This window comes from Rana temporaria, chromosome 6 (assembly GCF_905171775.1).
Source record: "Rana temporaria chromosome 6, aRanTem1.1, whole genome shotgun sequence".
Lineage (NCBI taxonomy): Eukaryota > Metazoa > Chordata > Amphibia > Anura > Ranidae > Rana > Rana temporaria.
The window spans coordinates 126,448,039-126,473,902 of NC_053494.1; the positions used below are offsets into that span (position 1 = coordinate 126,448,039).

The window sequence follows — 25,864 nt, forward strand, 5'->3', positions numbered from 1 at the left end:
ACCGATCGCAGGACTCCGGCGGCGATCGGGTCCGCAGGTCCCGCGGCTGCGGTCATGGAGCTTCAGACTGGGTCGCGGGCGCGCTTCTGCGACGGGGCATTTAACAATCACGTACAGGTACGTGATTGTGCCTAGCCGTGCCATTCTGCTGATGTATATCGGCGTTAGGCGGTCCTTAAGTGGTTGTAAAGCCTCAAGGTTTTTCACCTTAATGCATTCTATGCATTAAAGCGACTTCCACCCAAAAAAGGAACTTCCGCTTTTCTGGTTCCTCCCCCCCTCCGGTGTCACATTGGGCACCTTTCAGGGGGGAGGGGGAGACAGATACCTGTCTAATACAGGTATTTGCTCCCACTTCCGGCGATGGATCACCGCAGTACCCGCGGCGATCTACGCCATGTCCGGCCCCTCCTCCGTCGACCCCCGCTGTCTTCTGGGAGACACACAGGTCCCAGACAGCAGGGACCAGTCAGGACGCGCAGAGCGACTCGCGCATGCGCAGTAGGGAACCAGGCTGTGAAGCCGCAAGGCTTCACTTCCTGATTCCCATACTGAAAATGCCAACACCTCCACCCGGGAGCCGAACAACAGATCAGCTTTGGGCGAGGGCATTGCGGGCGCCCTGGACAGGTAAGTGTCCTTATTTTAAAAGTCAGCAGCTGCAGTATTTTTAGCTGCCGACTTTTAAAAAAATTCGGTGGAACTCAGCTTTAAGGTGAAAAACCTTCTGTGCTGCAGCTCCCCTCAGACCCGCTCTTTTTCTTACTTGAGCCGATCCAGCAATGTACACAAGCACAGCAACTACAGCCGCCATCTCTCTCTTCATTGGACAGATTGACAGCAGCAGGAGTCATTGGCTCCCGCTGCGGTCAATCAAATCCAGTGACACAGGAACATGGGTCCCACTGTCTGTGTCAATGGATGCAGCAGCGGTATTTGGGAGCAAGCCCACACGGGTGCCCCCAGGGAAACACGCTTTCATTGAGGGCACCCAATAAGAAGGAGGAGCCTGGTGAGCAGGTAAGTATAGACATGTTTGTTATTTTTATTAAAAAAAAAAACGAGGGCTTACATCCCCCTTTAAATAGGCAGTAACCTGGAGCTTACACAGGGATGAAGACCTTTCCCTCAACCACCCAGCACATGACAACCCTGGGTACCTGAACAGTAAATAGTTAACTAAGCACCAGCCACCAGAACAGTCAGAAGGGGAAAAATGGGAATAAGGCCTTGTTCACGCTTAATACCAACGTTTAACAAACGCACCCATATCGTTAATGCGAGTTGTTCCTTGTGTCTGACACTTGTTAAAGGCGAGTCACCTAAATGCCCTATGTGCGTTTTACGCGTTTCAAAAACACACCAGATGCCTAGGTATTTTTTGGGCTGTTGTGAACAAGGCCTATCACACCGCAAATGCAAGCCAGCGCGTTTATGATGCCTTACCATAGACTTGAATGGAAGAAGTTGAGATACTTCAACTCCTTCCAAACTCCAGATAAAGCTTTCTTTTTAAAGCGCAGCAATGCGACACGACGCCTATGCTTTGTGTTTTTATAATGTGAACAGCACAGTGTGCTGTCCATATTATCAATTGCAGACTGCTTTAAAAAGGGGTTTGAGGTGCGTTAAAAAACGTGCCTCAAACGCCTTTTAATACCAGTGTGATCAGGGCCTAAATCACACCCATGGAGTATGGGAAATAGAGGAGGACAGCAGTTAAAGGTGTTTGTCATGCCAACATTTTTCCTTCTAATCGTAAATAAAATGGGTAAGAATTGAAAACCTTTTTTGGGGCCCTGTTAGAGAGAATTCCCCTTACTTCTTGTCCTGCTGATATTTTACCACACAGGGAGTAAAAGAAAATCTGCAACAGGGAAAGAAATAAAAATCTGACAGTGGGTTTCTAGCCTTACCACTACTCTACCAAAAATAAGAGTCTAATTTCTGTCTGTGGCGTTGTCGTGGAGTTACCCTTCCTTCCTGACTAGTAAAATGTCAGCAGAACTGGAAGGAAACCTAAATCTCTTTGAGTCCTAGATAGCAGTAATTATCTGATGGGCATTAATCTTTCCCCACTCCATCAAAATCTAGAATAAAAGTTTTTGACTTGACAATTTCAGGGACCTGCATCTGGCTCTGCCCCTAAGGCCTCATGCACACAGGTTTCTTGCAAGCACTGTTTATTCTGACAGTAGAAAATCAGTGTTATAAACTCACCTAAGCTTCATTTTTTTTCCAAACCAGTTTAAGCAAGTTTAGCAGTGTTTGGAGTTTGGGTGTTTATTTCATTGGCCTGAATTAAAATTTATTCCGGCCATTGAAATAAACGCCAAAGTGCTAAACGCGTCTATTATTTAACAGTGTTCAGCATTTTTTGTGGTCAAAACTCTCCCTCCTGAATGCAATTTTAGAGTATTCAGATCGCGTCCTCAACTCCCCTGCTACTAAAATGCTAAAAATGTCCAGAGGAGTTCAAGGGCAGAAAAAACACAAACACCTAAACGCACATAAAACGTGAGTATATCAGAAGCAGCGTGTATGAGGCATAAACTTTACCGCTGACCTTTTACTGTGCTGGGCATAGAGGCTTAGAAGATGGTAAGGTTTCTTACTCATGGAAGTGTCTACACTGGATTGGGCAAGTATAACAGTTCAAGTTTGCTTTGAAAAGTTTACCTTTTAGACCAGTGGTTCTGAACCTGGGGGTCAAATGATAATTTGCCAGGGGTCACCGAATCCTGGGCTATTCCTGAAGCCTGCACCACTCTCCCAGCCTTTTTGCGGCCACCCAGCAGGGCTGTCCCTGGAGCCTGTGGCTGCCCAGCTGGGCTGTTCCTGGAGCCCGCGGCCACCCACTCAGCCTCTTGCAGGCGCCCATTCAGTTCACAGCATGGCTGGGGGCAGAGACTAGAGGTCAGCTGACTGCTAAGGAATGTGAAGTTGGATGGGCTGGAGGAGACCCCATCTCCTGATTTTGGCATAAGTGTCACTGCTGCGAGACACCACAAAGTCAGAGACACAGTGAAGCCGGAGACACAGTGAGTGTGATTATAGTTGCCATTAAAAAGGACACAGGGAGCGCTAAATGTCTGTGGTTTAGGCGCAAATTACTTGTCATGCCTTGGGTGCTGATAACCCACGCTACAAAAATAATTTTACTGTTAGGGGTCCCCACAACTTGGGAAGTTTTATCAAGGGGTCACGGCACTAGAAGGTTGATAACCACCGTTTTAGACCTTGTTTCACGTTACACCCATTTTTAAGGTGAAACAGGATCAGCATACACAGCCCCTGCATCCAACCCACCTCCCCTTACAGAATCTGTGGACTTTTCTCATGTTAAATTTGAATTGGCGTGGCCGTTTGTCACTCTGAACACACAGCCACATCATTCATTCACAGAGATCTGTGAAAAAAAACCGCAAATCTTATCTGCCACTGTGGCAGAGGGTGTCAAGGTTTCGGGAACACTGATCTTGCGCCAGGTTTTACACCCTGTCTGAGTTGCTTGGGTTCCTGCCAATCAATCGGCCTTGAACCTAGGTATTGTTAAGCCTCTTCACCCGTGTGTTAGTGTTCAAGCAACGTGGAAGACAGACTGTTCCTGTGGTGTTTGCCGCTGTCTGCGTATTCCCTTATTTTGTGTGTTGTTTGATCCGGTCTTATTTCTCAGCGTTTTCCCTCTGACTGTGCAGTTGTATTCCCTTTGTCAGTGGATCCCTTCATTCACTGTTGCTATGTGTGTCTTTCTCAGCATAGTTGCTTCTTATTTCCCTGCAGTCCTTTCTAGCTTGCTGTGGTCTCTCCTGCGTCCCGGTGTCCCTTCCTAGCTAGCTGCAGTAGTCTTAGTTTCTAGTCTCCTGTACGTACCTATGTCCTTCTAGCATGCTTTTTTGTTGCACTGTGCCCACACGTGTGAGTTAGAGAGCTGCAGCCCCACATTCACACTTCCATTGGCTCTGGTGAAGACCGGGTGGCTCATTAGATTCCCAGACTCTGGCACACCTTCGTTTGTGTGCAGTCACACAGCTCCCGCATCTGTGAGGATCAGTACCTGGGTACACCTGTTTAGTTGCTCCATTGGCCCGCTAGATCTTGAGTTTACAGTCCCAGGTGGTCTTACCCTCTGATCATGACAGAGGGATTGTAGTTTTCAATGGAGCACAAATATGGTGACGTTAAAAGTTTGTAATTATGTTAGACAAATAAAGATAAATATTACATATACATATTATTTACCTATATCCTTGAAGCTCATCTACAGACAGTCTACTTTCCTGACTGAAACGTTCTCGCTTTCGCTCTTCTGTGGCCAATGGATCTAAAGACTAAATACATAAGAGCAATTGATTGTAAATTTCTTACTAGCAGCTATATTTTATCACAACGTATTAGATAAAAGCAAGGGAAACACTCAATGCAAACTCCAGCTAGTTTTGTGTTCTCAATCTCCTACTTTTTAGTCCTATAATCCATTTGAAGGACCAAAAAGCTAGTTTTCTACAGATTAGTACAGTGCCACATACATAAGAGAAATACAGGAGCAGTCCTCAGATCCCTGAACTGAATTACACTGGCATTTGCAAGGCTAGGCCTAGGACCCGAGTCCTCTATTGATCCAATGCTGTGTCCAGCTACATCTCTTCTCTCTTAACACTCTGCTCCCACAGGAGACTCAGGCAGTAGCGGGAGCAATTGGCTCCTGCTGCTGTCAATGGAAAAGGTAAGGATCTTGCGCCAACTAAATATATAAAATTAATTTAATGTGAAAAATAAAAACAGTGAATATCAATAATTCATAAATAACTAAGTAATAGGCTGCTCCCCAAAAAAAAAAAAAAAAAAAATCAGTGAACTGAAATTGATTGGTGAATAGTGAAATAAAGGGGGCGCTCCAAATATATTAAGTACTAGTAATAAATCCTAATACATCAAATAAAAAAACAAAAACAAAACCAACAATTGATATTGTGAGCAATCTCCATTAGTACCACCCAAAACTGGTGGATTTTGCAAAATATAAATACAAATGTCCTTAAATAAATAAATGAATAAAGTGCTTGTGCTCAGATGATATCTTCAAACTTCACTGTGAAAAGTTTCCACCTTCACCCGCTGTAAAATCACCCAAAATGTGCTCAAAGGATGGCACCAGATGGTGTTGACCTATATAATTAAAAAGAGGTCAATAGTAGCTTTGTGTCACAATGGACATTATATGCAGCTTTAATTCCTTTGGTTCTGTCTGACTTCAACATCATAGCGGGACAAAGAAAAGAAAAGACCGCCATAGTATAATTCCGTTTATTAAAAAGTTGTAAAAAACAGTGTGCCAAGTGGCTCCTTACTTTTGTTGGTGCCTGTAACTCGGCACTGAGGCTGTTCGGCGTGTAGTTGTGGAGAGATGGCTCTACGCTGGGGAAGCTGGCGTGTGTTCCACCTCCTTGTTGCAGAGAACCAGCGGGACCGGAAGTGTGTAGCTGTGCGTGACCAGGTACCGCCTCGACGTACGTTTCGTTACCACGTCATCAGGAAGCGTTGACGCAGGTCACGCACAGCTACACACTTCCGGTCCCGCAGGTTCTCTGCAACAAGGAGGTGGAAAGCACGCCAGCTTCCCCAGCATGGAGCCATCTCTCCACAACTACACGCCTAACAGCCTCAGTGCTGGGTTACAGGCACCAACAAAAGTAAGGAGCCACTTGGCACTGTGTGTTTTTTACAACTTTTTAATAAACGGAATTATACTATGGCGATTTTTTTTTTTCTTTGTCCCACTATATGATGTTGAAGTCAGGCTGAACCAAAGGAATTTAAGCTGCATATAAAGTCCATTGTGACACAAAGCTACTATTGACCTCTTTATTTATTAGGTCAACACCATCTGGTAAGGTGCCATCCTTTGAGCAAATTTTGGGTGATTTTACAGCTGGTGAAGGTGGAAATTTTTTCACAGTGAAGTTTAAAGATATCATCTGAGCACAAGCACTTTATTCTTTTATTTAAGGACTTTTGTATTTATATTTTGCAAAATCCACCAGTTTTGGGTGGTACTTCTGGAGATTGCTCACAATATCAATTGTTGCTTTTGTTATTTATTTGTTTGATGTATTAGGATTTATTACTAGTATTATTTAATATATTTGGAGCGCCCCCTTTATTTCACTATTCCTGCTGCTGTCAGTCAAATTCGTGAGGAGGAAGTGGGGTTTCAGTGCTGGGACACACTGTGTCTATGAAAGCTCACACCTTGGCCCGGGGAGCTCACTTGTACGTGTATCCCCATAGCACATGGTTTACTATGTGTGCACGCACAGGAGAGGAGCAGTGAAGAGCACTGGGGGGGGGGGGGTACTCCAGAAAAAAGGGATTTTTAATACAGCTTACCTGTAAAATCCTTTTCTTGGAGTACATCACGGGACACAGAGCGGCATATTCATTACTATATGGGTTATATGGAGTACCTTCAGGTGTTGACACTGGCAATCTTCAAACAGGAAATGCCCCTCCCTATATAACCCCCTCCCATAGGAGGAGTACCTCAGTTTTGTAGCAAGCAGTATGCCTCCCAAAATGGTCCCCAAAAAAGAGGGGTGGGAGCTCTGTGTCCCGTGATGTACTCCAAGAAAAGGATTTTACAGGTAAGCTGTATTAAAAATCCCTTTTTCTTTATCGTACATCACGGGACACAGAGCGGCATATTCATTACTATATGGGATGTCCCAAAGCAATGCTCACAATGAGGGGAGGGAGAACATCTCCAAGACAAAAGGATTTAATTTAGAGAAATACTCAAATCATAATAAATCCAACTTAGTTGAGAAAAATAATCTTAAATTTTAAATTTAACTCAAAAAAGAGGAGCCCCCGGAATCCGAGGGTCTCAAACTGCAGCCTGCAGCACTGCCTGCCCAAAGGCTGTATCAGACCTCCTTCTTACGTCCAACTGGTAGAATTTTGTAAACGTGTGGACAGAAGACCAGGTTGCCGCCTTGCAAACTTGAGCCATAGAGATCTGGTGGTGTGCTGCCCAGGAGGCGCCCATGGCCCTAGTAGAATGAGCCTTTAATGATACTGGAGGAGGCAACCCTTTCAAGCCGTAGGCCTGAGTGATTAATTGCTTAATCCACCTAGAAATGGTGGACTTTGCAGCTGCCTGCCCCTTCTTGGGCCCATCCGGTAATATGAACAGCACATCTGTTTTCCGGATCTTCTTTGTAGCTTTAAGATAGGCCTTCATGGCCCTGACGATATCCAAGGTATGCAGCAACCCTTCCTTTCTGGAAGTAGGTTTAGGGAAGAAGGATGGTAATACCAAATCCTGGTTCAAATGAAAACTGGATACAACCTTCGGTAGGAAGGAAGGATGAGGGCGGAGAACGACCCTGTCCTTGTGAAAAATAAGATATGGTTCCTTACAGGATAAGGCCGCCAGTTCCGATACTCTTCTTGCGGAAACTATGGCGACCAAAAATACTAACTTCCTTGTCAGTAAAACCAAAGGAATTTCAGCCAACGGCTCAAACGGTTGTTTCTGTAAACTTGACAGAACAAGGTTTAAATCCCACGGGCAAAGCGGGGATTTAACTGGAGGTTTAATACGCAAGACCCCTTGAAGGAAGGTCTTAACCAGCGAGTGGGTGGCCAGCGGCCGCTGAAACCACACTGACAGAGCAGAAGTCTGTCCTTTGATTGTGCTTAATGCCAATCCTTTATCCACTCCTAGCTGGAGAAAACTTAAAACTCTATCAATGGTGAATTTGCGAGAAAGCCATCGCTTGGACTCACACCAGCCTACATAGGCCTTCCAGACCCTGTAATAAATCACCCTAGAGACCGGTTTCCTGGCTCTGATTAGGGTAGAGATTACTTTCTGAGACAGACCTCTACCCCTGAGAATCAGGGATTCAGCTTCCAGGCCGTCAAATTTAGATGCCGTAAGGCAGGGTGGAGGATCGGACCTTGCGATAGCAGGTCTGGCCGTAGAGGAAGAGTCCAAGGGTCTCCCACTACCATCCTTAAGATTAGTGAGTACCATGCCCTTCTGGGCCATGCTGGAGCTACCAGGATGACTGGTATGTGCTCCACCCGGATCCTGCGCAGCAGGCGGGGTAGTAACTGGAGCGGGGGAAACGCATAAAGAAGTTTGAACTGATGCCAAGGGCAAACCAACGCATCGGTTCCGCAGGCCATCGGATCCCTTGAGCGGGACGTGAACCTGTCTAGCTTCTTGTTGAGTCTCGATGCCATGATATCCACGTCCGGCACTCCCCATCTTTGGCAGAGTGCTTGAAAGGTTTGTGGATGCAGAGACCATTCCCCCGGCAATAGAGTCTGGCGGCTTAAGAAGTCCGCCTGAAAGTTGTCCACTCCTGGAATGAATATTGCCGATATGCAGGGCACATGAGCCTCTGCCCATAGGAGAATCAAGCTCACCTCTCTCTGAGCGGCTTGACTCCTGGTTCCCCCTTGGTGATTTATGTATGCCACGGCCGTGGCATTGTCTGATTGAATTCTCACCGGGAACCCCTGCAATTTTGACGTCCAAGCCCTGAGGGCTAGTCGAGCAGCTCTGAGCTCCAAGATGTTGATGGGCAACTGCTTCTCTGGCGTTGCCCAAGTACCTTGGCGAGTGCAACCATCCAAAATTGCTCCCCAGCCCGTCAGGCTGGCGTCTGTGGTCACTATCTTCCAAGCCACTGGGCTGAAAGACTTCCCCTTCAGTAGATTCTGAGGGTCTAACCAACAACACAGACTTTGTCGGACTCTTGATGAGAGCGGCAACGGGATATCCAAGGCCTGTGGCCTTCTGCTCCATGCTGACAGGATGGCTGCCTGCAGGATGCGAGTGTGGCTCTGGGCGTATGGTACCGCCTCGAATGTGGCCACCATCTTGCCTAGTAACCTCATACATAGGCGAATAGTCGGTTCCTTCTTGCTTAGAACCAGTAGGATTAATTCCTTGATGGCTTTGACCTTCCTCAGAGGTAGAAACACTCTTTGTTGTTCTGTGTCTAATCTCATGCCGAGATATTCCAACTGCCTTGTGGGCAGGAAAGCGGACTTTTCTCGATTTAGGACCCAGCCGAACCTCTCGAGGTATTGGACCGTGAGGGCCACTGCTCGCTCCAAGCCAGGAGACGAGTGATCTATGACTAGGAGGTCGTCCAGGTATGCTAGGATCGTGACCCCTTGGATCCTTAGTTTGGCTAGGATTGGAGCTAGGACCTTCGTGAACACCCGGGGGGCCGTAGCCAACCCGAAGGGAAGCGCCACGAATTGGAAGTGACGCGAAGCCACCATGAAGCGTAGATATTTTTGATGTGGCTGATAAATTGGAAGATGAAGGTAGGCATCCTTTATGTCTATGGACGCCATGAAGTCGTCCTTTTGGAGTGTGGTAGCTGCTGACCGCACGGATTCCATCCGAAATGAGCGGATCTTTAGGTATGTATTTACCATCTTTAGGTCCAAAATTGGCCTGACATCTCCATTGGACTTCGGGATGATGAATAGGTTGGAGTAGAAACCTAGCCCCTGTTCCAGGACTGGTACCTCTACTATTACTTCCTGGGAAAGTAGATGATCTAATGCCGATCTTAATGCGGCTCCCTTCTCCGGATCGTTTGGAATCCTCGACTCCTGGAAATGAGGAGGAGGAAACCTTAGGAAATCTAGTTTGTAGCCTGTGGCCACGGAAGACCGTACCCACTCGTCGGGAATGCTGGCTTCCCAAATCTCTGAAAAGAGTCGCAGCCTTCCCCCCACCTTCGTGGGTGGGGGCGCCCCTTCATAAGGTTGGCTTGGGGGCTGGTTTTGCTGGTTTGCGAAACCACTGCCTTTTGCCTCTAACAGCCTGTCCTTGTGATCTGCTGTTGAAGCCGAAGCTTGCTTTTGCAGGAGGCCGTCGATACTGCTTAGTATTAGAGGGCCCCTGCCCAGGGGAATACTGTCGTTTAAACGCAGGCCCCTGAACCTTCTTCTTAGTTGGCAAGAGAGTACTCTTGCCGTTTGAAATGGTCTGAATGTATTTATCTAGGTCTTCTCCGAAGAGTCGTCCTCCATGGAAGGGGAACCCTACCAGGAGCTTCTTGCATGGGGGCTCAGCCTCCCAGCTTTTTAACCATAAGAGTCTTCTCATATGGATAAGGGATAACGATAAACGTGACGCTTGCTGGATAGAATCCTTGATTGCGTCTACCGTAAAACATATGGCCTTAGGGACATCCGAAAATTCTTCTGCCTGCTGAGCAGGAATAAGTTTAAGCATCTGCTTAAATTGATCCGATAATGCTTGAGCAACCCCAATCGCGGCCACAGCTGGCTGTACTACTGCCCCTGCAGCAGTGAAGGAGTTCTTAAGTGGTGCTTCCAAGCGCTTATCAACTGGATCCTTGAACACCTGTATGTTTTCTACAGGGCATGTTAACGATTTGTTAACACATGAGATGGCTGCGTCCACTGCAGGAGTAGCCCATCTTTTGGAAAATTTATCTTCCATAGGATATAGGACAGAGAATCTTTTAGGTGGTAAGAAGATCTTATCTGGCTTGTTCCAATCTTGGAACAAAACTCCCTCTAATAGAGGATGGATCGGAAACACAGCATTGCTTTGAGGCGCCCTCAGTGAGCCCAAAGCTGAAACCGTCGATACCTGGAGATCTGGTACTGGCAAGTTGAATGCATTATGGACCAAGTCCGACAATCCTTGAATCCACCAGCTCTCCCTCAGGGAGACTGCCCCAGACTCCTCTGTATCCGGATCCTCGATCCCTGAACCTACTTGGTCCTTGTCCAAGAGGTCGTCCAATTCCCCTGAGGAAAGGACCTCCTCCTCTGAGGGTCCGCGCTCGGGCGACGGAGATCTATTCCGCTTACTGCCCCGCATAGCTGCGGCTATCATTTTTCCCATGCTTTTCTGCATCTCTTTTAAAGAGGTGAGTAATACCTTCTCCGTGACCATCTTAGGGTTGGACTGACTCGCGTCAGCTCCAGCCCCAGATCCCGATGGCCCCAAGGCTCCCTGTGGGGAAAGCAGCGGCATAGCTTTGTCCGAGACCTCAGACTCTCTGGGGGAATCCCCACCTCTTGTACCCTTGTTTTTTGATGCCATGGTACAATACCGAGGTACACCTGCTACTTATTGGTACCTGGGACTTATAAATAGTTAAATGCCCAAACACCTGTTTGGGGGATAAAAAATGCTTCCTCTCCCCTAGATGACACTTTTTTTTTTTTTTCTTTTTTTTTTCAAAAAAAATCTTTTTTTTTTTTTTTTTTTTCAAATCTAGGAAAGAAAAAACATTCTGTCCCCCTGAGTAGTATTGCAAGAAAAACTATGAGATGGAAAAGAAACAGCCTATTCCTAGGCTTGAAAAACAGTCTTTCTGAAGACTGCAATATTCTTTCTGGCCACTGTGTGTCCTCGGCGCCCCGTGCTTGCCGTTCTGGTCTTTCCTCCCCAGTTCCAAAGTATTGAATGAGCTATATGGAACAAACAAGGAAGGGCCGCCCCTTCCTTAAGCCACTGACCCGCCCTTCCCCCCCAGCAATCTCAAACAGGAAATGCCCCTCCCGACAGGGGGGGGTGGGGTTGGGAGGAAGGGACCTCTCTGCTCCAGCAAACTGCAGCCTGCAGCCTGGAACCACAAGGAGGTCAGCGTTTTGCCTGCTTTGCAGGCTCTGAGGAGGAAGACTGAATGGAGCATCGCCTGGAGGCTTGCAGGTAAGCATAGCTCTCTGACACACACATATACTTTTATATCACACAGGCCCCACTCAATGCTTTTCCAACACTACAAGGGAGGTCACATTTTATGGGGAATAATACATATAGAGCCATCCTATCTTTATGATATGTGACTAGTTTGCCAGATGCAGTGCATAACTTTAGGCATGTCCCCTGTGACCCCCCAGAAAAAACCTGCTAAGAACCAAGTTCCGCAAGTTTTCCCCTCACTTACCTGCTCCATGCCGCAGGACTTTGCCAAGCAAGAGGCCCAATCTTCCCCCATCTCGGTGGGGATGTCTAGACCTTCAGGCCCTGGGTTCCTATGAAGGATCCACTGTCCTGGGCCCATATAGCACTCTGGCAACAGAAACATTAGGCACCCAAAGGTTTCTAAGTTCTGGGCCCAGGGTCCAGCTCTCTAAAAAGAAAAGCATTATGGGCTATACCCCAAGGGTTTGGGGTCCGGTTACTGACCACTTTAGCGCTGAGGCTTTTTTGGACAGAACCGGTTAGCTCACCTAATCCCAAGGATGCGGAGGCAAGCTAAACCATGACTAACACCTAAGACACTGGCGTAAAAACTGAGGTACTCCTCCTATGGGAGGGGGTTATATAGGGAGGGGCATTTCCTGTTTGAAGATTGCCAGTGTCAACACCTGAAGGTACTCCATATAACCCATATAGTAATGAATATGCCGCTCTGTGTCCCGTGATGTACGATAAAGAAAAGAGGTAAGCAACTGCTCTGTGCAATACCATTGCACAGAGCAGGTAAGTATAACTCATTTATAATAAACAATATCCTTTAAAACTATTTTGAGACCCCCCCCCCCCCCATTCACTTCCCCTTGTTCTCTTAAGCCGGGTGCACACGATCAGATCATCAGACTAATTTTCGTTTGTTTTTTTTGTATGCTGCTAGTCTCAAATCGAAAGTGAAGACGTTACTCACCATACGAAAATTCTTGTACGACAGAATTCAACATCAGAAGTGACATTACGATTTATTTTTGGCCAAAAACTGTACTAATTAAACGGAAATTGGACATTGTGTTCACACCCGACAAAAAATTTTGAGCCTGCACATCCAGTTTTTGTCGTCCGAAAATTCGTAATCAGCTGTCGAAAAGCACCATCGTAACCATCAGAAAATCAGCAGATCGTTCATCGGACAAAATTTTACTTCCAATTTTCTGATCGTGTGTACGGGCCTTTATATATCAGAATAACAAGAAACCTTTTCCGCCTAGACCCCCTGTTCAATAAAGGTAATCGTTCTGTTGATCAGGCTCCCAATCATTAATCATGTCGGGACGATATCCCAATCTCCAATCATTTTGGACCTTTGGGAGCTTATCATGGTGATTATGAGGAACAGGAATATGATGATCATTATATTGTTCAACATCCATCTGTTCCCACCCCAGGTAACATGCGCTCAGAATATGGACGATCGGGATGGGACAGTCCAGGTTGTTATCCACCTAGAAGACCCCAACAATACAATCAGGGTCCCCCGCATCATCCTGGCCCATCCACCTCATCTTTTTTTTCTCCCAGGGTTCCACAGGGAAACAGAAAGAGAGGGGAAGAACAAGGAGAGGGACCAAAGGGGGAGGAGAAATCGATCGAAAAAGGCGAAGAGTGTAGGGGATGCTGGGATTTTTAATCTCAGCAGCACAATATTCTCAGATAATGAAAAGTTTGTGCTCGATCATGGGCTCAAGTTTGCTCCAGATAAACCTCTCAGCAAATTTGGGGCCTTTATTGATGTACAAAAATACATCAGGTAAATTAATATCAAAAGATATTTTTTGTCCAAAACTGTTACGACTAGCGTTGGAGAGGCAAGTGAAGCAAGACATTCGGGCCTCTCTAATGCTCCCTCTTTAACCCCCCTGGATTTATACCACCGTCCATCTCTGTATTCAAGGAATTAGTCTTGAAAGATATCGATAAGCTCAAAATAAAAAGGAGTTATTGTGATTGACGTTTTCGTGAGGGACTGGATTCTTTGAAACAAAGAAATTATATCATTATCCGTCCCGCAGATAAGGGGGGTGGGATAGTGGCGATGGATAAGAACTCCTATATCTCTGAGATGAACAGGATTTTATCTGACGCCGAAACCTATATATCGTTGAGCTATGATCCTATTTTTAGGTTTAAAAAGGAACTTGTTGGCCTTGTTGATAAGGTTCATCGCATTAATTTACTTAATAAAAAGGATAAAGATTTTTTAGTTCCTTTAGCTCCAAGAAAACCCATTATGTATTTTTTACCGAAGGTACATAAGAGTTTAACCAACCCTCCGGGGAGACCCATCATTAGTGGGTTGGACTCCATTACCTCGCGAGTCTGTAAATATATAGATGGCTTTTTGATGCCCTTGGTGTCTGCTACTCTGTCATATGTTAAAGACTCAGCACATATAATCCGTAGTTTTGAGGGCATGGTGGGGAAGGAGAATTATATCATGGCCACCACTGATGTGGCCTCCTTGTACACCATCATCTCTCACAGACACGGATTAGAGACTGTGGAATTGTTTCCTAATAGAGATTCCAATTTGATTCTCTCCCAACAGGAGTTCATTTTGGATTTAATAAAATATGTGATGACCCACAATTATTTCTGGTTTGGAGGGGTTCACTATCTGCAAAACAGAGGGGTTGCAATGGGCGCAAAATTTGCGCCCAGAATGGCTAATTTATTTATGGCCAAATGGGAGGAGGATATCGTTTATTCTGACAGAAGGCCAGAGTTTGTCTTCTGGGGTAGATATATAGACAACACCCTTCTCCTATGGGATGGTGACCTTGAATCGCTAACCATGTATATGCAACAACTCAACAATAACCAGTTGGGGATTGTATTGCAGTTTGAGATCAGTACCAGGAAGAGAATTTTTTTGGATCTCACTATACAAATTAAGGATGGCACATTCAATTTGTCTACCTTTTTTAAAATAACTGATAGGAATGTATTGGGTGGACTCCTGCGCTGTGTAGGATATGGTTGAAGGAGAGTGGGCCGGATGGGTGACAATGGGGTGAATGGACGTGGGTACTGCAGCAAACAACAGGGGTGTTGTCCTCTCAAGACAGAAAAAATAGGATGTGTAAAGTGTGAAAGTGTCTGCGCTGTGGGAAACCTGGACTGGGGAAGTGGCAAGGGGGGGGGTGAGTGAGCGGAAGTCCGTAGGTCAGTGAAATAATGAATGTATAAACACAGTAAATGTGACCCACAATGAAAAGGAAATAGGTGTGGTCTGGCCTGAAAGGTGTGGCGAGAAACACAGAGAAGCCTTATCACTAATAAGTGAATAATTCAAACAAATGAACTTTTGAGGTGAATGGAGAAAATCAACATATAAAATGAGCAAGGCTCAAATAAGAGTGATAGAATCTGATGAACAATGGTGAAAAAACAATCAAAAAACAATCAAAAAACAAACAAACAACAAACAAAGTGGGGATTAACTAATAAGTAAGTAAGTGGTTGAGTGTAGGAAATACCAAACTCCAATGGGTCGTGGTGTGTGATCAGGTAGGTCCACACAACGTGCACCCTTCACCAGTAGTGAATCAAATGGCTTACCTCTCTACTCACATATAAACTCAGGTCAGTCACTGTGCCAGCTGGTTATTGAATGTATATTTGCTTGTTACAGTCTCGGTGCATACATGTAAAGACAGCGATATAGATGTTGTTGCTTTGACTTCTTGCAAACAACAAGGAGACAAAATTTCCACAGTCAGGGGTGGCTAATTGTCCACTTACACAACTTACAATGATGTATAAGGGGCGTGTGCCTATCTCCACGAGCGCCGGACTCGTATCCCAATCTTCCTGCTACTGCCAGTTTCCTCTCAGCATCGAATGGAGCCGTCCGCTCGTGATGAGACAAATAGGCAGAGATGGAAGGAGAGAGGGGGGCACATCGCGTGAGCCAGGCAAAATAAGTTTATTAAAACAAGTATTAAAAATAAAAGACTCACATAGGGCAGTCTAAAGGCAGTTCCGTAGCTACGAGCGCCGCGCTCGTCCACTGTCCGTCAGGTGCTGCTCCTGGTGTGTACTCTGTATTCCCGACGCGTATTCGTCACATCACGTGACTTCATCAGGGGATGGTTGACTAGAGTACTGGGTCCTGTTTAAATAACGTCTGTCTATTTAAAGACAGACGTTGACAGACGTTATTTAAACAGGACCCAGTACTCTAGTCAACCATCCCCTGATGAAGTCACGTGATGTGACGAATACGCGTCGGGAATACAGAGTACACACCAGGAGCAGCACCTGACGGACAGTGGACGAGCGCGGCGCTCGTAGCTACGGAACTGCCTTTAGACTGCCCTATGTGAGTCTTTTATTTTTAATACTTGTTTTAATAAACTTATTTTGCCTGGCTCACGCGATGTGCCCCCCTCTCTCCTTCCATCTCTGCCTATTTGTCTCATCACGAGCGGACGGCTCCATTCGATGCTGAGAGGAAACTGGCAGTAGCAGGAAGATTGGGATACGAGTCCGGCGCTCGTGGAGATAGGCACACGCCCCTTATACATCATTGTAAGTTGTGTAAGTGGACAATTAGCCACCCCTGACTGTGGAAATTTTGTCTCCTTGTTGTTTGCAAGAAGTCAAAAGCAACAACATCTATATCGCTGTCTTTACATGTATGCACCGAGACTGTAACAAGCAAATATACATTCAATAACCAGCTGGCACAGTGACTGACCTGAGTTTATATGTGAGTAGAGAGGTAAGCCATTTGATTCACTACTGGTGAAGGGTGCACGTTGTGTGGACCTACCTGATCACACACCACGACCCATTGGAGTTTGGTATTTCCTACACTCAACCACTTACTTACTTATTAGTTAATCCCCACTTTGTTTGTTGTTTGTTTGTTTTTTGATTGTTTTTTCACCATTGTTCATCAGATTCTATCACTCTTATTTGAGCCTTGCTCATTTTATATGTTGATTTTCTCCATTCACCTCAAAAGTTCATTTGTTTGAATTATTCACTTATTAGTGATAAGGCTTCTCTGTGTTTCTCGCCACACCTTTCAGGCCAGACCACACCTATTTCCTTTTCATTGTGGGTCACATTTACTGTGTTTATACATTCATTATTTCACTGACCTACGGACTTCCGCTCACTCACCCCCCCCCTTGCCACTTCCCCAGTCCAGGTTTCCCACAGCGCAGACACTTTCACACTTTACACAACTGATAGGAATGGCTATATTGGGCAAGGGAGTTATCCCTCCTGGCTTAGGTCAGTGCCCAAAAGCCAGTTCCTCCGTCTGAGGCGTAATTGTACCCTTAGAGATGATTTTTTCTCACAGGCTACCATTCTGAGGGAGAGATTCGTTGAAAAGGGTTACTCAGTTAATGACCTGAATGCAATAATTACTGAGGTGGGCAACATGGATCGAGCGCGAGTTCTTCAAACTAAAAAGAAGGCTCCATCCAATACAACCAACTTCAGTTATTCCATGGTCACTACTCTTTCCCAACAACATTTTGACATCAAATTTTTTTTGACTAAACATTGGGGGGTTCTAAAAAACTATAAAATTTGGGGTCCAGTTCTTCCAGAGCGGCCACAGGTTGTTTTTAGAGGAGTCCCCCCCTCTAAGGCTTCAATTAGCACCTAACTTCTCGGACGCTCCCAACAGAGTGTCCTTTTTCCAAAGATCTAAGGGATACTTTCCTTGTCACAACTGTAATGTTTGTGCTATTAACCAGGATAGAAGTCGGAAAATATGTCAGTTTAAATCACACACTACGGGCAGAGTTTAAAATTAACACCTTCATTACTTGCTCTTCTCTGAATGTGGTTTACCTGCCGATTTGGCCATGTGGCCTTCAATACGTAGGCCGTACTACACATGCCATGCATGTTCGGGTCAACGAACATATTACGAATATCAGGAAAGGTTTTTTGAAGCATACCGTTTCCCGACATTATTTTGAGTGCCATAAAAGGAACCATTTTTATAGCTATCGACAGGTTCAACCCTCATTGGCGAGGCAGTACGTCCACGCGAGAAATTTCCAAGCTTGAAACTCGCTGGATTTGAGACCTAAAATGTTATACCCCTTTCGGCTTGGGATATAAATTGTTTTATCAATAATAGTTAATACTCTGGTTGGTTTGACTATATTTTTTAAATAATTGTATTTTTTCATTTATTGCTAGTTAGGTTTTATCTTTTAGTATTTTAAATTAATTGCAGTTTGATCATGTGTTAGGAGCCTCCTTTTTTCATCCTCCTTTATGATGAGAGTTTCATTTATATACATGTTTATTCATGCTGCATTATTTTTATTATGCATTATATTGTCTATGGGTTTAAAGTATTCCATACACTTTCTAAATGTATTAATCTAGGTTCTGGGTGTTTGGAACGCAAACATTTGGCCATTTCCGGGTTTTGATTGTATTTCCGGTCACACGGAGTTCATCCCGTGTCCCTGATGTTATGATGTGCCTTCCATCATTGTCCATCTCCTTTGCTTTCGCATCACTTCCGGTGTGCGTTGCCATTGTTCCGCCCGCCGGACGAGACGTTGGAACGCATTGGTTCCTCGTTTAGGCGAGTACGGCCGTCATTCATCACCTTGGAAGTGGTGATTGGGGGTCTTCCTCATTCCCTGACTATCAGGTTAGTGCGGACGCACTGTACATGCGCGCCTACCTTTTTTTGTGTACACTTCCTAACCATCCACTAATACGATCGCACTGGGCATGTGCGGGTGGGAGTGTTTGTCGGCAATTGTGCACAGCTGCTTTTGCTGCCATGTGGGCCTATCATGGGCCTGGATGGCTTTTGAACATTTGTATTTATTTGGGCGTGCTTGTATCTTTGGCCACGCCTCTGATGATATCATGTTAGGCTGGCCGATACAAGTAAGCTAGTGGGGTTTCCAGTAACATTTATTAAATGGGTACAAATAATTTACAGAAAACCTATATCAGCGGTTAAATTGGGGGGAAAACTATCATCCTTTTTTCAGCTGTACAGAGGCACAAGACAGGGCTGCCCTCTCTCTCCAGGACTTTTTGCACTAGCAATAGAGCCAGTGGCAGAGGCTCTAAGGACCTCACAAGACATCCAGGGACTCCGAATAGGGGGGATGGAGGAGAGGGTAGCCCTGTATGCTGACGATATGCTGTTATTTCTAAAGGATGCAGGTCCATCATTGAAGGGAGCCCTAGAGCTACTGAATGTCTTCTTAGGTTTTACAGGACTTAAAGTGAATTGGGATAAACACTGTTATTTGCCATCGCTCAAGGTGCGCAGGATACAGCGACTCCAGATTTTCCACTGAGATGGGTAACAGAGTTTAAATATTTAGGCATAATAATATCACGCCAGGCTGAGGAATTCAAAAAGTTAAATTTAGACCCAGTGAATATAAGAAAAAACTAAAGATATGGGAAACGCTTCCGCTGTCTCTTTTGGGACGTATACATTTTAGAAAAATAAAGATTCTCCCCAGGTTGCTATATCTGTTTAGAAACTCACCACAGTGGTTACCAAAAAGCTTTTTCATACAGCTACATGGTGTTTTATTCTCATTCATATGGCAAAATAAAATAGCCAGAATAAAATTAAAAACACTTATGCGTCCAGTAGAACAGGGGGGTTAGCATTTCCAGATTTACATAAATATTATCTTGCAACCCAGCTGGTGACACAAAGGAGATGGTTGAATCCAGATGGATATGATCCTGCTACAATAGTGGAGGCGGCAGTGGTCAAGTCTTTAGAGGCACTGCAGGCATTACCATTTTGTGGGTTAAAATGTAGGCAAGATTTAACTCCATCAATGATAACAATAAAAGGTATGGAAAGTAGGTATAGCAAGAGAGAGTTATCTAAAAACAGATGTATCCCCAAATACTCCATTATGGAGAAATCCTGAGTTGATACATTTAACTTCTATTCAAGACCCTAGAGCATGGACAAAATTAAGTAAAAAGAATATCACAAGTAATATAGGAGGGAAAAATATCTTCATTTGCAGATGACAGAAAATGGAATGTACCGGAGAATTATTTTTTTTTAGACATATGCAGTTGGTTTATGCCCTGGCAGCCCAATTTTCTGATGGAATCCCGCAGCTAATAGAAACAGGCTTAGAGCAACTAGTGAGAAAGAGAAAGGAAAAAGGGTCGATCTCAACTTTTTACACCCACTTAGTAAAAACAGAGGCATCAGACATGAATAAATTATGTGAGTGTTGGTTGAGAGATGTCCCAAAGCTGTCATCAGAAAACTGGGGGGAGATATATAAATTTCCATTTCAGATTTTAGTCTCACTCCGAGACAAATTAATCCAATTTAAAATAACACATAGGAGCTACTATACACTGTATAAACCGTTTAAAATATTTCCATCAAATCCTCAAAATTGTTGGAGATGCGCAGGCACTACAGGGAACTTTATACATATATTCTGGACCTGTCCGAAGATGAGGTGGTTCTGGAGAGAGGTCCTGAGAGTAATTGAGGAAGTGACGTTAGTCCAACTCGACCTGGAGGCAGAAATCTGCCTGTTAGGACTTGTAAAGGAAATTATGGCCCCTATAGAAAGAAGAATACAGGTGGGTTTGTTGCTTTTCTACGCAAGAACGGCTATAGTGTTAAATAGGAAAAAAGCAGAAGCCCCTTCGGTGGCGCAATGGAAAAATCTGATAAACAATAATTTGTCATTGTATAAAGAGACATACTATAATAGAAAAAATGGGGAAAAGTATAAAAAAAATATGGGCAAATTGGACAGAGAATGCGACAACGGCTTCAGGGTAGGGGGGCATGGAAGTGGGATGGAACTACAGTAATGGAAGTAAGGGATAAGAAAGGGGTTAAATGGGAATAAGATGTAATGGAATGTTTGTATTAATGTGATTTTAATAAGTAGATAAATGAAAATGTGAAATGAATATTTGTATATGAGAAAGGAAAAAAATTATTAGAGATTAAAAAAAAAAAAAAAAAAAAAAAAGTTGATTTAAATGATAAAAGTCCAATTATTATTATTTTTTAAAGGTATACTGATGCTATATAGCAGTGTTTCTCAACTCCAGTCCTCAAGGTGCCCCAACAGGTCCTGTTTACAGGCTTTCCATTATTTTGCACAGGTGATTTGATCAGTTTCACTGCCTTAGTAAATTGCACAGTCGTTTCATCTGAGGGAAATCCTGAAAACATGACCTGTTGGGGTGCCTTGAGGACTGGAATTGAGAAACACTACTATATAGTATGATGCAAAATATTTGTTTTTAAAACTTTTTATAAATGAAGTCCTACTACCCGAAAGGAATTATAAAACGTGTTACCTGCTTCATGCACAAATGAGACTCAGCTATGTATAGCGACCACACTGATCGATAGTGTGCTAGCAGAAATGAGGTATGGAAGCTCATAGAAGGAGCCTCACTAGGACACACATGTAGCAATGTCCATTAGCAACTGCATAATATCCCTTCCAATTCATTTCAAAAGGTCGTATCTTTGTCTTTAAGAGAAAAGTAACAAACCTTGGCATGACAGCATGTAGCAATGCAGATTAATGGAAATTACATTAATGCCCATTACATACCGAGGGTGATGCACTGTAATGCATCCCAACTGCTCCAGGAGATTTCCATCTATGTGTCATAAAAATTATAAACACTTACCTCACTTATGCTGCTTATTTCAATTGCTTCTGGCAGTTTAATGTTCATGAATATATCAATATCCGAAATTATTTTATTCTGTAAACCAAGAGCAGCAATGGTTAAAAGGATAGACTTCACAACTTTATAATGACAATGTCAGTAATTCTGTCAATATCCATCACATTTTCTACAAGATCCATTGATTCTAACAGACCTGGTGAAGGCAACTTTGTTAAACTGGACCCCTCAGAACAGAAAAATGGAAGCTAGCACTGCTCACAAGGTTTCCCGACACCCACTGATATACTAAATTCAATGTTAGCCATTTACCAGGTAGTAAAATCAGGATTAAAGAATCAGGATGACAGCTGTAAAGCCATGTTATAAAGTGCTATGTAAACTGTTGGCGCTATATAAATTCTGTATAATAATAATATCTGTAAAAAAAAAAAAAAAAATCAAACATGCATGTGGCATATTCCTATATATATTGGCATTTTGGCTGAGCACTCAGCTGCAAGTATTTCTCCAGTTGCTACGTTTTCTCAGGTTCCCCCCAAAAAAAAAAAAAAACACACAACAAAAAGTGCATTACCTTCAGGTCAAAACATGCATGTTTGCCCCATGCATCTTTTGTAATAATGAGTATACTTGCAGCTAGATTGTGAATGCTTACCAAGCCAACCTCTAGTGTCTGTATCTTTGGCAAGAGGTCTTAGACCTAGAACAACCCATAAAAAAAAAACTAGATTGCCCAGTATGCATATTCTACACTATGCACATACAGGTAAACATAGAAAAGAAACAGTGATGTAAGGCCTCATGAACACTATGCTCTCTACTGGACGCTTTTCTCTTGACACTTAGACACATTCAGGCACGTCAAGCATTTAAAAACAGCAAACACTTAGGCACTAAATGCACATAGGTGCTTTTATACACATCAGGTATTTTTTTTCTGCCCTAAAGCTCCTCTCCCAAAACACAATTTCGATGCATTCAGATTTATGCTCCTAAACACCCCTGCCTCCAACTGCCTGTAAACTAATGTGTGTGGATGGACAACAGAGGCCAACAAAGGAGTGTTTAGGGGCAGGAAAAAAAACGTGAATTGCCTGTTTGACAGCTGCAGCGTGGAAGAGATCTAAACAGTCTAAGGCCCCGTACACACGACCAAACATGTATGCTGAAACTGGTCCGCGGGCCAGTTTCAGCATACATGTTCGGTCGTGTGTAGGCGCGAGCGGGCCGAATTCCAGCAAACATTTGCCCGCCGGGCAAAATTTGCCCCAGCGGGCAAATATTCCTGGACGTGTTTTAAAACCGTCTGCTGGAATCCTGCCCGCTCGGACATGTACGGTCGTCAGTACAGACCTACCGTACATATCCGAGCGCCCGCCGTCCCTCGCATGCGTCGAATGACTTCGACGCATGCGTGGAAGCCTTTAAATGGCAGGCCCGCCCACGTCGCCGCGGCGACGACGCGGACACGCCCCGCGTAGTGTTTACGCGCGGACTTCTGTACGATGGTTAGTACAACCATCGTACAGAAGCCCTCTGGCAGGCATGTACGGTGAAAACGGTCCGACGGACCGGTTTCACCGTACATGTTTGCTCGTGAGTACCCGGCCTTAGACATACTGCACAGCAATACAGCCGAACCTCGGATTACATGCATAATCCATTCTAGGAGATCCTGGAGATCCAAATTACTTGCATATCGAAGCAAGTTTCCCCATTGAAGTCAATGGAAAAGAAAATAATTTGTTTCGCATTGACTTTGATGGCATGCAATACCGCATATGGCCAGAGAGCCTCGGAAAAAGCCGCAAAGGCACAAGCACAGTTCAGCTGACCTCGGAAAGGCTTGGGAACGGAGTATTTCCATGTCTTTACGAGCATTTCCAAACAGCGCCGCCCCACCTCAGGCCAAACGTGGTACTGCACACCGCTTTGGCCTGAATCCTGCTCGTTTTGCGAGACAACACTCGCAAACGGAGTTAGTTTTTTTTTTTTTTTTAAATACAGTGCTCGTATTGCGAAACTCGTTAACCGCGTTACTCGCAATCCGAGGTTCTGATGTACAGTGTCCAACAATTTCCAATCTAGTAATAGACATCCTGTCCCCACTATTGCTAGGCTAATTGGACAGCAGAGAAGAATTATAGAAAAGTACATCTTAAGCGTCATGTAACAAAATAATTTTTTTTTTTTTTGGTTTCTAGACAGAACATTTCCTTGAATTTCCTTTGCGCTGAGCGGAGCAGTGTTCCACCATGTGCATCCTTTGGACTGGATGTTGTTCAGTTTTCATTAGAGCTGCACAATTCTGGCTAAAATGAGAATCTAAATTTTTTTGCTTATAAAGATTACGATTCTCGCGGTTTAACATCTTCTTTTCACATTACACAAAGAATTTGGACTAACTTTGCTGTTTATTTATTGCGGTTTTTATTTTTTCCACTATAAACAAAAATAGAGTGACAATTCTGAGAAATAATTCAATATTTTTTACTATAATAAATATCCCCTCAGTTTCAAACCAGGGTTTAGTTTCACTTTAAAGCAGAACTAAAACTTCCAATTTTATGGTTTCCCAAAACAGATTCAACATGCCTTTGGTAATAACCATCACAGTGCCAGTGTGCTTATGTCAGCTCTCAACCAAACTTTAAAGCTCTCAAATTGCTAGTGACTGGCTGATCAAATGTGCAGCACCATGGCACCTGCAGATCTAAACAGAGGCCAAGATGGGGGACATGCTCAAATGTAATGGATAGGATGCCTTAGTTTAGAGAGGAGCTCCAGTACCCCAAAAAAAAAATGTTTTCAATTACAAATACTGTAGCTGCTGACTTTTAATATAAGTACACTTACTTGTCCAGTGATCCAGTGCTGTCTTTACCAAAGCCAATTCTTTAACCACTTCCATACAGGGCTTTAAAACCCACCTGCATACCAGGCCTATTCTGGCACTTCTCTCCTACATTGTACATCATTCTTTTGCTAGAAAATTACTCAGAACCCCCAAACATTATAATTTTTTTTTAGCAGACACCCTAGGGAATAAAATGGCGGTCATTGCAACTTTTTATCTTGCACGGTATTTGCGCAATCATTTTTCAAACGCATTTTTTTGTAAAAAAAAAATGGTTTCATGAATGAAAAAATAACAAAACAGTAAAGTTAGCCCAATTTTTTTGTAAAATATGAAAGATGATGTTACGCTGAGTAAATAGATAGCCAACATGTCATGCTTTAAAATTGCGCACACTCATGGAATGGAGCCAAACTTCGTTACTTAAAAATCTCCATAGGGGACGCTTTAATTTTTTTTACAGGTTACCAGTTTAGAGTTACAGAGGAGGTCTAGTGCTAGAATTGTTGCACACGCTCTAAGGCACGCGACGACACCTCACAAGTGTGGTTTGAACGACGTTTACATACGTGGGCGGGACTTACGTGTGCGTTTGCTTCTGAGCGCGAGGTACCGGGGACAGGGGCGTTTTAATTTTTTTTTTTCTTTACTTATTTTTTTTTTTTTTACACTTTTTTTTTTTCGATCGCTTTTATTCCTTTTACAAGAAATGTAAACATCCCTTGTAATAGGAATAGTGTGTGACAGGTCCTCTTTAAGGAGAGATGCGGGGTCAATAAGACCCCACATCTCTCCTCCAGGCCGGAAAGAATGAGATTGTGAAAAAAATTCACAGATGTCATTCTTACTAGCCGCAATTGCGGTTTGTTTACTTACGGGTACCCGGGCGTGACGTCATCACATCGCGCCCGGGCCTCCAAAGGTCATAGAGATGACCATCTGGTCACCAGTCATCTCTATGCCTCCCATCCGGCGCGCGGCAATCATCTCTCCGGGCCTAAGATGGCACGGGAGAGCCGTGAGAAGCACCGGATGGTGGCGGGAGGGGGTGGGGTGTCCGCTCCCACAGCCTATAAAAACGATCAAGCGGCGGAACCGCCGCTATGATCTTTCTTATGGTGCGCAGGATCGCCGCCGGAACAAAATGATATCTGAATGATGCCTCATCAGGTGCAGGCATCATTCAGATATCACCGTATAAAGTACAGGACGTCATATGACGTCCAACCGGGATAAGAGATCCCCTTTTTGGACGTCAAATGACAACGTGCAGTTTTGAAGTGGTTAAATGGCTTTGGGTTCAGGCGCTGGCATCTTAACTAAGGGAAACCTTGCATCCTCACAGTCGGATTCCCACTGTGCAACCACTTTGCTGCACTTTGTCAGGGACCTGTGATGTGTCCCAGAAGGCAGCAGGGGAATGAATGGGGCCCAAACTTCCACTTGGATCGCTGCGGCAATCCAACTGGAAGTGGGAGAGCGTGTACCTGTCAAAACCAGGTTCCGCCACCCCCCCCCCAAAAAAAATAAGGTGCCAAATGTGAAGTGGGGGGGAGGAGGAAGAGCGG

General features: G+C 44.3%; 1 protein-coding gene across 1 annotated transcript in view; it reads right to left on the minus strand.

The window, feature by feature from the left end:
* SGO2 (shugoshin 2) overlaps nt 1-25,864 on the minus strand; it is an 80,440-nt gene that overhangs the window by 34,519 nt on the left and 20,057 nt on the right. The window contains exons 4-5 of the mRNA XM_040357324.1: nt 21,437-21,514; nt 4,243-4,331 (exon numbers count right to left, since the gene is read on the minus strand). Of these exons, the coding sequence (XP_040213258.1) occupies nt 4,243-4,331; nt 21,437-21,514 (167 nt within the window). The remainder of the gene's footprint in view (nt 1-4,242; nt 4,332-21,436; nt 21,515-25,864) is intronic.